The sequence below is a fragment of the Theobroma cacao genome, chromosome 4 (assembly GCF_053813885.1).
Source record: "Theobroma cacao isolate CCN51 chromosome 4, ASM5381388v1, whole genome shotgun sequence".
Taxonomy (NCBI): domain Eukaryota; kingdom Viridiplantae; phylum Streptophyta; class Magnoliopsida; order Malvales; family Malvaceae; genus Theobroma; species Theobroma cacao.
In genome coordinates this window covers 24,716,591-24,732,123 of record NC_142642.1, presented here as the reverse complement: position 1 = coordinate 24,732,123, position 15,533 = coordinate 24,716,591, and the positions used below count along the sequence as shown (strand labels likewise).

Genomic DNA, 15,533 nt, shown 5'->3' with positions numbered 1-15,533 from the left:
AATTTATTCCTTATGACATGATATAAAAAAACTGATGTCGCACAATTTTTTTTCTCTCAAAATTTTTTTTTGACACATTAGTGCCATGTCAACATCATCTGACATGCCAGCATAATTAGCGGTCAATTTAGACAAAATTATTCATAAAGATCCGATTGCACATAATGTCAAAATATAAAAACTAAATTGACCAATTTTTAAGTAGTTTGATCATTTTAGTTAGTATAAATTGTTGTCAGATAATGCACTAGCAATATCAAAAGATACCAAAACAACAATTTCAAAATCTCTCTTAAAATTTAATTTTAATTATTATATGTCATAACATAACAAAACGTATCAAAAATAATATAATAATTATAACCATTGTGTATTGTTTTCCAAGAAGATGCACTCACTTATAATTTCAATTAAAACAAAACAATAAAATTAATAAAAAAATATGTCAAAATAATTTTAACCGTTACATATAATTTTATCTAATTAAATGTGTAATTTTATCTAATTTTTATGTTAATTTGTTTAATTTATTTATGGATTTCCTTTTAAAATTTAATAGTTATGTCATATGTGTTGAGTAATATTTTTATTGAATTGCAATATTTACTTATACATGTACTTATATAAAAATCACAACAAAATAGAGTAATGGAAACAAGTAAAAAAATAACAAAAAATACCAAAATAATTTTAAAAGTTATATATCATCATTTAAGAAAACTCACTTGTAATTTTAAATCATAATGAAACAACAAAACTAACATAATTGAAAAAAAGATTACATAATAATTTCAATTATATCGACTTTTAAAAAAAACACCTTCTTAATTTAAATCACAATAAAACAATAAAATCAACTGACAAAAAAGGTAAAGAATTACCATAAATAATTTCAGTAGTTACATATTGTATTTCAAGAAAACTCAATTGCAATTTCAAATCACAGTAAAATAATAAAACTAACATTGCAAAAAAGAAAAAAAAAACATAATAATATAACTGTTAAGTATGATTTTTCAAGAAAACACACTTACTTTCGATTTTAAACCACATGAACAACAAAACCGATTGACAAAAAATAATATGAAAATATTTAACCATTATATATCTTTTTCCCATAAAATTTACTTACAATTTCAAATTACAAAAAAAAAACTAAATTCTATAAAAAAACAAGAAATGCATTATTATATATATTATATATATAGCATCTTCGAAAACAAAACCCATTTACGCACAATTTTAAATCACATTAAAAAATTTACTAAAATAATTTTATCATATTGGGAAAAAGAATTCACTTATCATTTCAAATCACAACAAAATAAAATAAAAAATAACAAATTAGTTGTAGTAAACACCTTCCAAAAAAAGGACTTATTATTTCAAATCATAGAAACGGATAAAGCATGTGACTACTTTTAATCATAGTATATATCCCAAAAAAAAAACCTATAAAATAAGGCAAAATAAAATATATAATTTAATTATCCAAAAAGATTTTCAATACCGATACAAAAGATAAAAAACTATACGTAGGTATTATTATTCAAAAATTTCAAAAAAAAAAAAAAAAGTGAACGTCCTTGTGACCTGTCAACGCAACTCGTGTTTCTCTGTTTCTTCTCAGATTCTCACACTCCACCAACCCTCCTTTCAACACCTAACTCAACCACCACAAGAAAGCGCCAATCTCCGTTTTTTGTTTTTTTTATTGATGGATCTTTAATTTTTCTCTATTTATACCCTTTGGTTTCTCCTCGTTGGCTCGTTGTGTTTTAAAGCCTCAAACTTTTGCTTTCTCTGTTTTTGTTTAGTGATTTGTTTCAAAAGTCTTCTCTTCGTGATCAATGGAGGCTAAGTTGTTAAGAGCTTCTTCTCCAGCCTTACCTGCTGCTAATGGCACTACCAAGTTTTCAAGACCCAGATACCTGTTAACCTTGCAGACCAGGGAATTTCCAAGGTTCAAGTTTGATTGCCGTGCAAGCTTGTCGAAGAAAAACATTCAATCTCTTCATGCTTCCACCACCTCTGTTGGGTATAAGAATAGCATCCCTTCTGGCTATTTTTGTTGTTTCTCACGATTCAGCTTGTAGATGGTTGAAAACGGAGTCTTTCTTTTATTGTTTCTTTGAAAGAAAAAAAAAAAAAAAGCTTTGACTTTTACTTGCCTGAATTTGAAATTGGGTGCTTGCGATTATTGAATGAGCTGCCTCTTTATTAATGCCCTGTCTTTAAATTTGGCTGATGTTGGATCTTCCTGAATGTTATGATATTGGGTTTATTTCTATGCTTCAGTTATGATGATTGCATTTCCAGATTGGTTGGAATCTGGGTTTTTAATTGTTTTCATGGTGTTTTTCAATCCTGGTTGTTAAATATTGCAGGAGAAGCTTTCTACTTGTAATGCAGTTAGACAATTCATATTCGAATTACTTGTTCTGACCCTTTTTTTAAAAAAAAAAAATTGGAATGGATTTTGCTTCCTTTAATCTTTGACTGCTGAAATTTTTATTGGTATTTGTTTGTAAGAATTTATTTTTCCTTCTGGAAAACACCAATTTGAGTGCAGCTGTATACATGCTAGCGCTTCTTTACCTGAATGCATTAATTTCTGTATTTTAAACACCATTCTGCTAAATATGTACAAGAATGCAAGTATATTGTCTGCTCTAATTTTTGCTGTCTGTTTGGTAATGCAAATTATAATAATGATATAGAAAATTGAATGATTCTTATAAACATGCGTTGTTGTGTGCTTTTTATTTTATAAAAAAATAAAATCATGGATTCTTGAACAAATGTGAAAAGAATACTTTGAAAGCATGTGTATATGCTTGCATGTATAAGCATCAAGAGACTCTGGCTGCTATGGTCATAGAATGAAGTGCAATAGCTCTTAAATAATTTGCCAAAAAAAATGTTAGTTATTGGCCTTTGTCCAAAACTCTTCCAAAAAATTCTTTTTCTTTGGTATTTCAATTGTGCAGTAGCTGATTTCCTTTTGACATTTTATGAAGGTTTTTTAGTATTTAATGTTTTGGTAACTTCTCTACAGGCCTATGGGAATGAAGAAAAGGGTAGATGAGAGCGAGAACTTGACCCTGGAGGCCGTTAGGCATTCCTTAATTCGACAAGAAGACAGCATTATATTTAGCCTTCTGGAGAGAGCTCAATATTGTTATAATGCGGATACATATAACCCTGATGCCTTTTCAATGGATGGGTTCCATGGCTCTTTGGTGGAGTATATGCTCAGAGAAACTGAAAAGCTTCATGCCCAGGTATGTTGTACTCAATAGTCTGGTTGGGAAATGTTAATTAAAGGATAGAGATAAAGGAAAGAGGTACAGCAAAATCAGTGCTGGTTTTCTGACAAACTTTTAATTGAAAATTAGGTTGGTAGATACAAGAGCCCAGATGAGCATCCTTTCTTCCCAGATGAATTGCCTGATCCATTGTTGCCACCTTTGCAATATCCACAGGTAAAATAGTAAGATGCAATAGGAATTATATTGTTGCTTTGGCACAGCAGCCTTGGACTTATGTTTCACTGCTCCAAATGTCATCATTCTCATTAAGACACAAAATATTCTGTTAATTACTTGTTTTATTGGAATTTTAAGCATTTGTCACTGCCATCACTCTAGTTGTAAAGGGATGGGGTAGGTTGAGGGAGGTCTTAGATTCAAATCTAGCAGTATAAAATGATAAATCTGGGTAAAACATAGTCCTTTGCTAGGAAATCAGTATTAAGTGCCCTCTTGAAGAACTTGGGAGTACTTTTCTATGACACTCTTAATACTATTTTTTGGTGATGAGTGATGCTCTTCATGTCAATGCAACACATATACACAACTCATCAGTGAATGACAATTCAGTTTGATTCCAGTTTTTATCATCATCAGAATATAACATTTAAATTGTTTTGGAGAGGAATGCTATCTTCTGATTTATTATGATACTATATGGCAGTCTTTTCAAAGAATTTAATCCTCCACACATGATCTATCTCTTGCTTTTTTCATGATATTTGTGAATTTGTGGACATTCAGTTTTTTTATTGTGGGTGCTAAGTTGTAACTGCTTATTGGAGCCTTTTACTTACAATCAAACAGGTACTACATCCCATTGCTGATTCAATAAATGTAAATAACCAAGTCTGGGAAATGTACTTCAGAAATCTTATTCCAAGATTAGTAAAGAAAGGAGATGATGGAAATTGTGGATCTACTGCCGTTTGTGACACAATGTGTTTGCAGGTAAATGTTTTAACTAATGTCTTTTATTTGGACAGACATCACATTAGCCTGAATGGCTGGCCTGCATGTTACGAACAAATTGAAACATATTTTGTCCTTTCTGACAAGTATCATGTGCATTTCTAATTAGTTTCCACTCGCTTGCGCATGCACCCACAATATGTACTTTACATCCCCTGATCTAAAATATGATTGAATGGTTGCAGTAAATATTGTGAATTCTGCTGCCTTCTTTCCCTTCTATGTACTTTCAATTCAGATTTATTATGTGCTTAATGTTAAAAAATTTGGCTAGCAGAATGGGCAGCAGAAGTTGAGGGTCCTTTCTGGACAGAAGTAGTTGACCCCTGATAGTTGAATGTGGTTAAGACTTTCTAAATGCTAATAACATATGGTTATCGGATGTCTAATAGATAGATGCAGGTGAGGTGCCTAAGCAAGAATTGGTCTGTACTATTGTCTAGAACCTTTTCTAGCACTCAAGGTACTTTGTAGCATTGCTTCTTCATTGCTTTGGTTTGCTTGAATTTGACAGCGGACCACTATACTAGATATATCTGCCAAACTAGTCTTCTTGGTTCATTACAGGTTATATTGGTCACTAATTCATGGAGAGTTAGGTATCATGGTAGCATGATCTTTTCGAAAGTATAGGTCCCCTTACTTTGGGAAGTTACTCCTTTTGTATTTTCCAAGTGTGAACCAAAAATGCAGGAAATTGATGATGAGTTGGTGACAAATAGTGTCTTTTGAACGACAGATAAATTTGAATATACTATACTGGATTTTTCTAGTACATGTAATTGCATTGTTGTTATACTGTGCGTCTATACTCTTTTCCACATATCCTTGCCAACCATTAATGCTACAATTTTGTGACTTTTCATGGGTCTCACTCAAAATCTTGTGGAAGGATTGCTGGTTTATAAAGTTTTCATGGCATGCAAGAACACCTATTGTTCAGATCAGTTCTTTCATCTAACTATGGTCGTACTCTTGACAACTTGGCGTTCTGGGAATTGCTGGGTGCTTAAACATTTGTGTCACTGCAGGCTCTTTCAAAGAGAATTCATTATGGGAAATTTGTGGCAGAGTGTAAATTTCAGGCATCTCCAGATGCCTATAGATCTGCCATTAAACGACAGGTATCATTGATTGGCTTCATTCCAAGTACAGTTTGTTGAAGCATCTGTTGGTTTGTGTTTCATTATTTGGCCTTGTATTTTGCAGGACAGGGAAATTTTGATGGACACGCTGACATATCCGGCAGTTGAGGAGGCAATCAAGAAAAGGGTAGCAATGAAAGCCAGAACTTATGGGCAAGTAGTGTCAGCTAATACAGAAGAAGATGGTGGCAATCCAGTTTATAAAATAAAACCAAGCTTGGTGGCCAACTTGTATGGCAAGTGGATCATGCCATTGACAAAGGAAGTCCAAGTTGAATACCTGTTGAGAAGGTTGGATTGAATTAAGAGAGAGATTTCTTTAGCTATATCTGATGAAATAGAAATCCTGGGTAGGGGTGAAGTTATATGGAGAAAAAGTAATTTCTGTCAAGTAGTATGAAATATTAATGCCAAAAAACTGGTAAGGTAGTTGTGAGTTGGTCCCAAAAGAAAAGCTCAGTAGAACTTTTCTCATGCCATTTGCACATAACTTGTTTCTCCATAGGACTTTTATCTCTTTGTGTGTGTGGATATTGGTTTGTTAATGCCAATGTTTTTAAGACTAAAAGATGCATAGATATAATGCAATGTAAAGGGTGTCATGCGCTTTTTTTTCAAAGTATTCCTATTATAAGATCATCATTCTCGTGAGCAAACAATCCTAAATTATGCTTCAAAAATTGTTATGCAGTGAGGGTTAGGCTCAACACCCACTGGCCCCTCGGTCCAATTCTGCCAAACTATTCCAACTGGGATGCCTCTGCCTCCCTGTTGAAATTGCACCCTGCTTTTTAGAACTTATAAGAATCTGCCCTCAGGCACTGGCTCCAAATCTTGGGCTTAAGTTAGCTGTTGTTGACCCAGCCCAAGCTTTATTAGGTTCCTCCCTTCTCTTAACTTTCGTTATCGGGTTGATTTAGCTAACAAAATTGTCAGCCTTATTTGGTTTCCATTTTGTTTCTCTGTCAAGAAAAGAACTTGAGCATGTACACCTATTCCTCTAAATAAAAACTCAGAAAAGAAAAGTACATAATAGCCCTATATTAATATAATATACAAGAAAAACAAAACAAAAAGAACTCAGTCATGGTGTGTATACCATTTACTGCACGTTTAGTATAGCTATTCCCCCTCTATTCTCACTCTTTTTTTGTACCTTTGTTTAGTTTAAAATTAGAACACGGAATAACAATTCTTCAGAAATAAAAATTTCATAAAATTGGTTAAAAATCAGCTTTAGTTATTCCCTTCTCCCAAAAAACTATATTTATTCAATGAGACATGAAATAGCTTTCAAATATATAATAACTAAAATACCCCTTATAACTTAAAAATATTATAACTCTGACCTATGAATACTTTTTTCCCATTTTTCCTATTCTTTCTCTCTCTTCTCACGTTCTTTCCTCTCTCATTCTTTCTCTAACTAGCACTCAAACCGACGACGACGGCAACGACGACGACAGCGGCAGCGACCGAATATGATCGAAAAGCGTCGATTAGTCCTTTCTAACAACATTCAACCGAAATCCAGCCAGATCTAACCGCGGGAAGCACTGGATCTGGTGCTTCCCGACCAAATCCCACGGTTGAATCTAGCACTCCACGGTCAGATCCAGTCGCGAGAAAACATTGATCTGGCACCGTAGTGGCCAGATCCAGCCAAATGGTGCGCCAGATCGACGTTTTGTTACATTAGTCGCCTTTCCTTCGATCAACCCATAAAAAAGAAAAAAAGAAAAAGGAAAAAAATAGAATAAAAAAAATAAATTATTTGTAAAATTTAAAATATTAATATTTTATATATAATTTAAACATTATTAATATTAATATGATTAAAACATTAAAATATTAATATTTTAAATTATTAATATTTTATTTATTAAATTATTAATATATTAAATTTTTAATGAGTATAAATAAAAAATAAAAATATTAATATTTTAATCAAAATAATATTAAATTATAAATAAAATATTATTAATTAAAAATATTAATAATTAAACTATATTAAAATATTGATATTTAAATTATTAATTATTAATATTTTAATTAATTATAAATTATTAATATTAAAAAATAAAATAAAAATAAATAATTATATATAATAAATGATATTTTTATTTTTTTATTTTCTATTCCTTTCTTATTCCAAAGCTATTGTTACAAACCAAACACTGTAATAAGTTATAATAATTATTCCTACTCTATTCTATTCATCATACAAAACGACGTAATACTTATTGTATTGTATTCCCACCTCATTTAATTCTCATGTAATAACTATTCTATTACATTTTTATCTATTTTGCAAACTAAACGTGCCCTTAGGTGACAAATTGTTCACATATTGGTTGAGCCTTTTTACTATATGAAATAAATAGACGAAAAACTGGACCTCGTTGATCATCAAGTGTTTCTTTTTTTAACTAAGATTTTATTTTTTACGAGAATATGTCAAAAGTAAAATTTCGAATGCAACATCTGACAGAGTATGGTTCGAATTTCTTTTTCCTTAATTAAAAAAATGATTAAAAATTTTTTTTGGAATGTGTAACTTTGGTTAAAAAAAATATACCTTTATTATCTTGAATAAATTCACATAGAATAATGTTAGTGTACGTTATGATGATCCCACAACCATAATCATAATGAACACATGGGAAGATGTACTGGATTTTGGGGATTTCTTTTTTTGCAAATGTACGTAATTTATTCAATCAAATCTCATGGTTACTAGCCTAGGGAGGGACCATGGACCATGGACCATGGACCATGGCTACCTCCATTATGAGTAGAAAAAAAAATTATAATATGCTTTTGAATTTTCTAGAGAAACTTATGCTTCTATATCATCAAAATTACTTAAATATATACCCCACTATAGATTTTATAGCGACATGAATTTTGTCAGATTAAGTTGGTGTTGTTTTGAGCAAAAATATTATTAGTGTCAATTAAGTGTGATACTTAAATGGTAGATGCCAAGGAGACAAGTACAAGTTTTAAGTCATGGTTCATGGACATGTAAATTGTACTGAATATTATATTTTTGTCTCTTTTATTCTGGAATAATAATTTTTAAGTGACACCCTAAACAAAAAAGTTAATTTCATGGTCATTGTTAGTTTGGGTTCCATTTCTTAAAACTTGCCTATGTTGTCATTGTACGTTTTAAATGCAAATAGAAAAGCCAATAAAACTATATTCTAACTAGCTCAAAAATGGCTTTAAAATATTTCAATTTAAAAATTAAAAATTCTGTTAATTTAATTATCACTCATATAAATTAAATAAATTATAAAGTACCCACCAAAAGGGAAAAAAAGGGTTCACAGCCAAAAAAAAAAAGAAGAAGAAGAAGCTAAATTCCCATCCAACTAGAAAACAGAAGGGAGTCAAACTGTCCTCTCTGATAAAGATCTAGTATAAAAATTCTTTATCATAATTTTTAACCTTAAGATTCTCTAAAAAGTGTAAAAAGATAGCTGTGGATACTGGTTGTGAGGTACATTGAAAAAGTGAAAAAGCAAAGCAAAAAGAACAGTTAAAAAAATCCAATAAACTTAACTGAGAGTTAAAAGGTGAAAAAAAGAAGAAGACAAAAGACAAAGAAACATGAAATCTCGAAGTGTTGCCTGTAACGGTAACGACCAAAGACAAAGCCAAGATAGTGAAGTTGAAAGCAAAAGCTTGTTAAAACTTGGGAACATGAGATAAGGGTCTTGTTTAAGCATGTTACCCCTCCAAATAAAAAATCAAGGGCAGTTGTGGATCTAGAAACTACACACAAAGTCAAGAAAGAAACCTTCTTTATCGTAGGTAAACACTAGCTGGCTAATTGGCCTGACCTTATAAACCAAACCCAAAACAAAGGCCAACCCAATTAACAGCAAACAAGAAAACTCAGCTGAGAGAGAGAGAGAGAGAGAGAGAGAGATGGAGAGAAGCAAAGCGATGATGGTGGTGGTGGTGGCAGCTGTGGCATTCGCCTTGGTGGTGATGGTGCCACAGGCTGATGCTACAAGGTACATTGTGGGAGCAAACATGGGGTGGACTACTAATGTGAATTACACTATCTGGGCTCAAAGCAAGCACTTTTACAATGGTGACTGGCTCTGTAAGTTCTTCTCTCTTGTTTGGATTCTTTCTTCTTCAGATCTACTTGGTGTACCTTTTTCTTCTACTATTTTTATTGCTCTTTTAGTGGTGGGTACCTCATTTTCTTCAAAATTTTTGCTTGTTTTTTGGCGTATTTGGTTGCTAAATGAATAGATCTAGATTTGGGTAGTTTGAATGAATTGATAGTCTCAAATCTCGACCTTTGTCTTGGTTTCCTGGAAAGCTACAGCTTACCTGCTGCTTTAGTAAGATTTTGCCTACTGATAGTTACATACTTTAGTTTTCGCTGTTAGTCACTTTGTTGAACTAAAAGAAAAGTAAACTTTAATCAAGATTTAAAAGAACAGAGTTTTCATGTAAAAATAAACTTTCTTTAGCTGCCCAGAAAATGCAGGGAGAGTGAAGGAAAGCGAGAAAGATTTACATTTGTTACTTTATTTTTCATGTGATGCTCAATAAAGTATTTTCTAATTTAATCGGATTAACATTTTCTAAATATGTAGTCCTGGCCATCCTAGATCTGGAAATTTTGCTTAGTATCTTCTAGTATTGGTTCACTACAAAGAGGAGCTCATTGTCTACTTAACTTCCTTTCATGAAGGTTGCAAAATGTTCTAGTATCAGTTGAAAAAGTCCTATCTTTTGTTCCTTTTAGCTACATTTTTTTTATGATATTCACTCAATCACCATCTTTTGATTCCAACTTTTATCTATCCGTTCCGCGACAGTGTAACATATATCTGGTGGTCTAGTCTTCAGTGTCAAAAGAGGTCACTCAGGTACAATGGCAAAATAAATAACTTTCAGTCTTAAAACCGTTTACCAAGTTTGAAGGAGGGAAACCAAGAGAATGTGTTGAAAGAAAAGTTTGATGAGAGGCTGCCTTGAAGTCTTTTTTCATTTCCTACTCATAGGCCATTCTGCTCTGTATTCAGGGCACAGTGAACAATTCCAACTTCTCCCAATTCTATCACCCAAAAATAGATCGCAGTTCTAATATAGGAAGGTTGATTAGCCTGTTTATGTACTGTTTCTCCCTTATTGGGACAATATCCACTTTGTTGCATCCGCAAGAACCAGGCACCAGTTCAAAGCACCTGCTGCAATCTGTTGCTGACCAGCTTTTTTGGTACTTGGTTCTGTTTACTAGTGTTTCAAATTTCAATGATCATAACTAGAGACACATCCATAGGTTTTCAGGCAGCGATTTTAAAGATTGGCTCCTATTTACTTGCTGCTTACCATTGTATTATAAGCCCCAATTTTAAGTTATGATCTGATTCAAATTATAGAACTTTGCTTCAACCTGGCTATTAGTTAACTATCTGGTTGTATGTCTTTGTTGTTTTTCCCAGTTTTCGTGTATGATAGAAACCAGATGAATGTGCTCGAGGTGAACAAGACAGACTATGAGTCATGCAATTCTGATCATCCACTTCACAACTGGACAACTGGAGCTGGCAGGGATGTGGTTCCACTAAATGTGACTCGTCACTACTATTTCATTAGTGGCAAAGGGTTCTGCTATGGGGGCATGAAGCTAGCTGTCCGAGTCGAGAACCCACCTCCACCTCCCACATCTTCTCCATTAAACGAAAAGAGTGGCTCTCCAAGTTCTATGTACAGAGGCCGAATTGTTTTACCAGCTGTTTTCGCCATTGGTGCACTGTGGGATGCATTTGTGCGCGTCTGGTAGTGAAACCGAGTCCACCATTTGATCAGCTTAGACATTCCTTCATCAATTGTGAAAGAAATTGAGTCACATTCCATTCCTTGTTAAATTATTGGTGTAAGTTTTGATATTTTTGGATTCTCTCTCCATGTTCATGATGGTTGACCTGGAACAAGGGGTGTTGTGTAATCTTTAAGGTAGTGAATGGTGTTTGAATTTGGAGATGTATTGGGGTTTGCTGACAGAGAGGCATTTGAAAAATGCTTCCTTGTTGGAGAGTCTTAGATGCTTAGATTGTGGGAAAATGCAATGGTTATTGAGCTTTGGAAATGAATTTAAAATTTTATGGGGGTCCAATGCAGCATGTGGTAGGCCACTTTGTCAATGTTTCAATATCCCAAAATGGCCACTGATTTCGGAAGCATGCTTTCCTTTATTTGTTCATGACTGCCATTGCTTATGCCTAACGATGAAAACTTTGTGCTAAAAGGCCACATGGTAGTGACATCTTCGGTCCACAGCAATTCTTTATAGATTGAATTATAGTCACCTAATTTTTCCCTAATAAGAACCATAATTAATGCTTATACAATAATTCATTCTTTTGATGGGCTCTGGCCACTCACTTATAATACATTTCACCCGCAACAGTGTATTTTTATCTAAATGCAGTCCTTCATTAAGCTATCAGCAGATACTAATTGTTCACCTCACACTAGTTTTGCTCCCACTTAAAAATGTTGACCAGAGATGAGTAACTAAAACTTAAATACTATTTTACGAGATAAGTAATTAATAAAGTATTTAAAAAATTTTCTTACCTGATAATTCAGATAAAGAGGAAATTAAATCAAATTACCCCTTAAAACATTATGATCAATTTGTAATTGCATGATAGAAGAAATTAAATCAAATTATAAAATTAATCCCTATATTCTATAAAAGTATTGAATTTAATCTTTGTACAATAATTTGTAAAAATTAAAATTCTATATTTTACAAAATTGATAACTTCAGTCTACCATTAATAATGTTAAAAATTTTCTAGCTATTTATGCGGTCATGAATTTGACTTTACTAACGTGATATATTCTTGTTAATGGCATGTGTAGATAACAAAAATACCATATCAACAACATAGTAGTGCCACATCAACATCACTTTATTATTTAAAAATCATGTCCGATCGGTCACGTATGTGTAATCATGTCATTGCTTTTGGATTTTAGTCATTACATTTAATACCACATTAGTAAGGATATGTCATGTCAATACAATCAAATACTATATTAATATATATAATGAATTTTTTTTTAAATAAATAAATAAATAATGAAAACAATTTTAATACTATTAATAATTGGATTGATATTATCAAATTTCATAAAATAGAGGATCCAATTTTCACAAATTATTATATAAGTATAAAATACAGAGTACATGGGTTAATTGTATAATTTCATAAAAAAAACATCTTTTATTAAATTTAATAAAAAAATATTATTATTTTATTTCGAATAATTCGAATATCCACAAATAACATGACATCCATATAGTATTAACAAATCTATGAACATTTAATTTTTTGTGAGTGACTGGACTATTGACCTATCCAACCTGTTAACATTAACAAAAACTTTTTACAGATAGAATTAAACCGCCCATTACTCAACATTGCGTAACTGCTCTAAAAATTCTCATCGCCCAATACTTTACAAACAAGATACAGATAACAGCCAATCATCTTTTGGCATCTGGAACAAACACCCCATTTCTTTCCCACTTTGACCTCGCACTTTACACGTGGAGGTGACTAGGCAAGAAGTGAATCATCAACCGTGTAACTTTAGCACTGTCGCCTAGTACGTTACTAATTAACTCTCACCAGCAAAATTAATTGGTCCAACTCATCATTTGTCTACTCCAACAGGACACAGAGAGTGCCCACGACTGTTTCAGCTATAACTGAACTGTGGAGACAACCACCGTATACGAGGATTTTTTGCAGCTGCCTAGGTTGATTTTTCCCAGAAATATTTCTCAGAGAAAACTGAAGGATGAAAAGAGATTATTCAGTCAAGTTTATGATCGTGATGTTCGTGATGTTCGAGGTTGGTGTGGGGAAATTGCATCGCGTGGGAGACAAGCAAGGGTGGAATCCTAACGTGAATTATTCAGAGTGGTGCAGCCATGAACAATTCTATGTCGGTGATTGGCTACGTAATCTCTCTTTTTCTATTTCTTTCTCAGTCTCTGGAAATGTATCTGTGTTTTTATATTCATATATTTTGGACAAATTGACTTCTTTTTTCTTTTAAATTCTTTTTGGACGAAAAAATTAATATCGAAAAATGCTTTTGTTTTTTCCTTTTAATCATGAGTTTATATGTAAATCAATATGGAAGGGAATATGTTTGCTTGCACTTGTTTTAATTCATTTATTTTATGTATTTATGCTAACTTTTCTACTTAAATATAAATTTCTTTCATTTTTTTCTCTATTAAATGAATTCCAAAACCAAGGGTAAAACATCTGTCAGTGCTTAGCAGCATTTCCTCCTTGAACTTCAACTTCATCTTTAACATCACCGTTGCTTTTAATGTGTTTTAGTTGATAATATTAGCTGGGTACTAGGAATATGTGCATTGCTAGCTGTACTTAGGGTTCTTATGGTGCAACGCAAATAAACATTAAAGAAAAAAGATTGCAAGTGTTAGTGAAACTTAACTTTCAATCCAAAAGTAGAGAATTGAATTTAATACTAGCTATATACCTTATCAGATAAGGAATAATTGAATGTGAGCTATGAAATGGCTGGCTTCATCCATTTATAAATTAAATTTGGTAAGTCATTGATATTTTTTTCACATCTTAGCTGTTTCTCGTAGTGATTTTTAGATAATTTTTGACAATATAAAAGAGAACCATTCCATAATATGAAGGCATATCTTTTCTTTACCTTTAATCCAGAAATGCCATACTTATTGCTATTCACCTTACCTTAGTGCTTGACATAATATCTAAAAAGAGTCGACAATTAATGAACTTTTTCTATTGACATATTTTGGATGCATTGAGCACCACTTATCTGTTTCAAGGTTCTAAGCTAATATTGAAACTTGTAAAACCATCCCCACTCCCTAGCCATTTCTGGAACCTTTTTTCTTTCTTGATAATACGGTCAGGATAACCCTAAGTTTTGCTTAGGTTTAATCCCCTCCCCGAAACATTTTAAGGCGGCACTCCCCCACATCGACCTGGTGCGTTTAGGATTTTACTCCCAAGGGTGCTCCCCACAAGTCATTTGCTGAACATTGATCTTCAATACACTCATATTTGCAGAAGTTGGAGAACAAATCCTATGTATAAATTGGAGTTCTGGGTACCTGATGTTTGACAGAATTCAAAACTGTGCAAAAGCAAAAGCTGCATTAGAACTTTGAGGTTGATTCTGTTGTTATATGCTAACATGCTCAAGTTTTTGCTCTTTTTTTAGTCTTTAACTTCGACAAGCACTACTTCAATGTTCTGGAGGTGAACAAGACAAGTTATGAGACTTGTAATGACCAAAATTTCATACAAAACATTACTCGCGGTGGCCGTGATGTGTTTGAACTGACAGAGGCAAGGCCGTATTACTTCCTCAGCGGTGGAGGATACTGCTTTCATGGGATGAAAGTTGTTGTGAACGTTGAAATACCTCAGGCTCCGGTACCTGCTCCTGCCAAAAATGATTCCCCCTCGATTGCTGGCAGCTATATGTTTTTACTCATTGTGATTTCAATGCCTGTGGCATGTTTGGTCCTCTTATTTTAGATCAGATAGTTGAATGAGATGAAAGCAGCACTGAAAGGTTCCATATAAGATCACATTAAGTATGATGGACTATGATTTTCTTTTCAATATAGAATCATATGCTTCAGAAATGAAATGAATCTATGTGAGTCTGGTTTGCATACAATTTGGAATATTATGAGGTGTGAGATTTTACTTTCAGTGGTCTCTAATGACATCCATCTGATCTGAGAATCAGCAAGTGGGAAGCCTTCTTTTGCTACTAATTAATTACTTCCATTTTAGGCCTAATTAAGCTGATAAATTTTCTCATAACTCGATTGACATTTGATTAAAGATAAATCTGTAATGGAAAATGAAGGGAAATAAGGCAATGCAGCGAAAGGCTTTTGTCTTTAAGAAATCCTATCGTAGATCTCTCTGAGCTAGAAGCTAATGGCGGCAGCAAATATCGAATAAGATGAAAAGATCTAAGATTTTATTAACAAAAAGAAGCATCCTAGCATCCATAATTG

General features: G+C 32.8%; 3 protein-coding genes across 3 annotated transcripts; all 3 read left to right on the top strand.

The window, feature by feature from the left end:
* Positions 1-1,726: 1,726 nt before the first annotated feature.
* Positions 1,727-6,087, top strand: CM1 (chorismate mutase 1). The gene is made up of 6 exons (XM_007032574.3): positions 1,727-2,038; positions 3,059-3,284; positions 3,399-3,485; positions 4,119-4,262; positions 5,315-5,407; positions 5,493-6,087. The coding sequence occupies exons 1-6, from the start codon at positions 1,851-1,853 to the stop codon at positions 5,727-5,729; spliced, it is 975 nt and encodes a 324-aa protein (XP_007032636.2). The 5' UTR covers positions 1,727-1,850; the 3' UTR covers positions 5,730-6,087.
* A 3,126-nt stretch (positions 6,088-9,213) lies between these two features.
* Positions 9,214-11,579, top strand: LOC18601584 (early nodulin-like protein 17). Its single transcript, XM_007032572.3, has 2 exons — positions 9,214-9,548; positions 10,906-11,579. The coding sequence occupies exons 1-2, from the start codon at positions 9,368-9,370 to the stop codon at positions 11,244-11,246; spliced, it is 522 nt and encodes a 173-aa protein (XP_007032634.2). The 5' UTR covers positions 9,214-9,367; the 3' UTR covers positions 11,247-11,579.
* Positions 11,580-13,175: 1,596 nt separating this feature from the next.
* LOC18601583 (early nodulin-like protein 20) lies at positions 13,176-15,082 on the top strand. Its single transcript, XM_007032571.3, has 2 exons — positions 13,176-13,442; positions 14,720-15,082. Exons 1-2 carry the CDS (start codon positions 13,280-13,282, stop codon positions 15,037-15,039), a joined length of 483 nt encoding a protein of 160 aa, XP_007032633.2. The 5' UTR covers positions 13,176-13,279; the 3' UTR covers positions 15,040-15,082.
* Positions 15,083-15,533: the final 451 nt, after the last annotated feature.

What these genes read in the sequence shown, in the direction of transcription:
- CM1 (XM_007032574.3), top strand. Translation starts at nt 1,851, where the DNA reads ATGGAGGCTAAGTTGTTAAGAGCTTCTTCTCCAGCCTTACCTGCTGCT. An exon ending in CACCTTTGCAATATCCACAG is followed by an intron (nt 3,486 to 4,118) that starts GTAAAATAGTAA and finishes ACAATCAAACAG; the next exon opens with GTACTACATCCCATTGCTGA. An exon ending in GATCTGCCATTAAACGACAG is followed by an intron (nt 5,408 to 5,492) that starts GTATCATTGATT and finishes TGTATTTTGCAG; the next exon opens with GACAGGGAAATTTTGATGGA.
- LOC18601584 (XM_007032572.3), top strand. Translation starts at nt 9,368, where the DNA reads ATGGAGAGAAGCAAAGCGATGATGGTGGTGGTGGTGGCAGCTGTGGCA. An exon ending in TTACAATGGTGACTGGCTCT is followed by an intron (nt 9,549 to 10,905) that starts GTAAGTTCTTCT and finishes TGTTTTTCCCAG; the next exon opens with TTTTCGTGTATGATAGAAAC.
- LOC18601583 (XM_007032571.3), top strand. Translation starts at nt 13,280, where the DNA reads ATGAAAAGAGATTATTCAGTCAAGTTTATGATCGTGATGTTCGTGATG. An exon ending in CTATGTCGGTGATTGGCTAC is followed by an intron (nt 13,443 to 14,719) that starts GTAATCTCTCTT and finishes CTCTTTTTTTAG; the next exon opens with TCTTTAACTTCGACAAGCAC.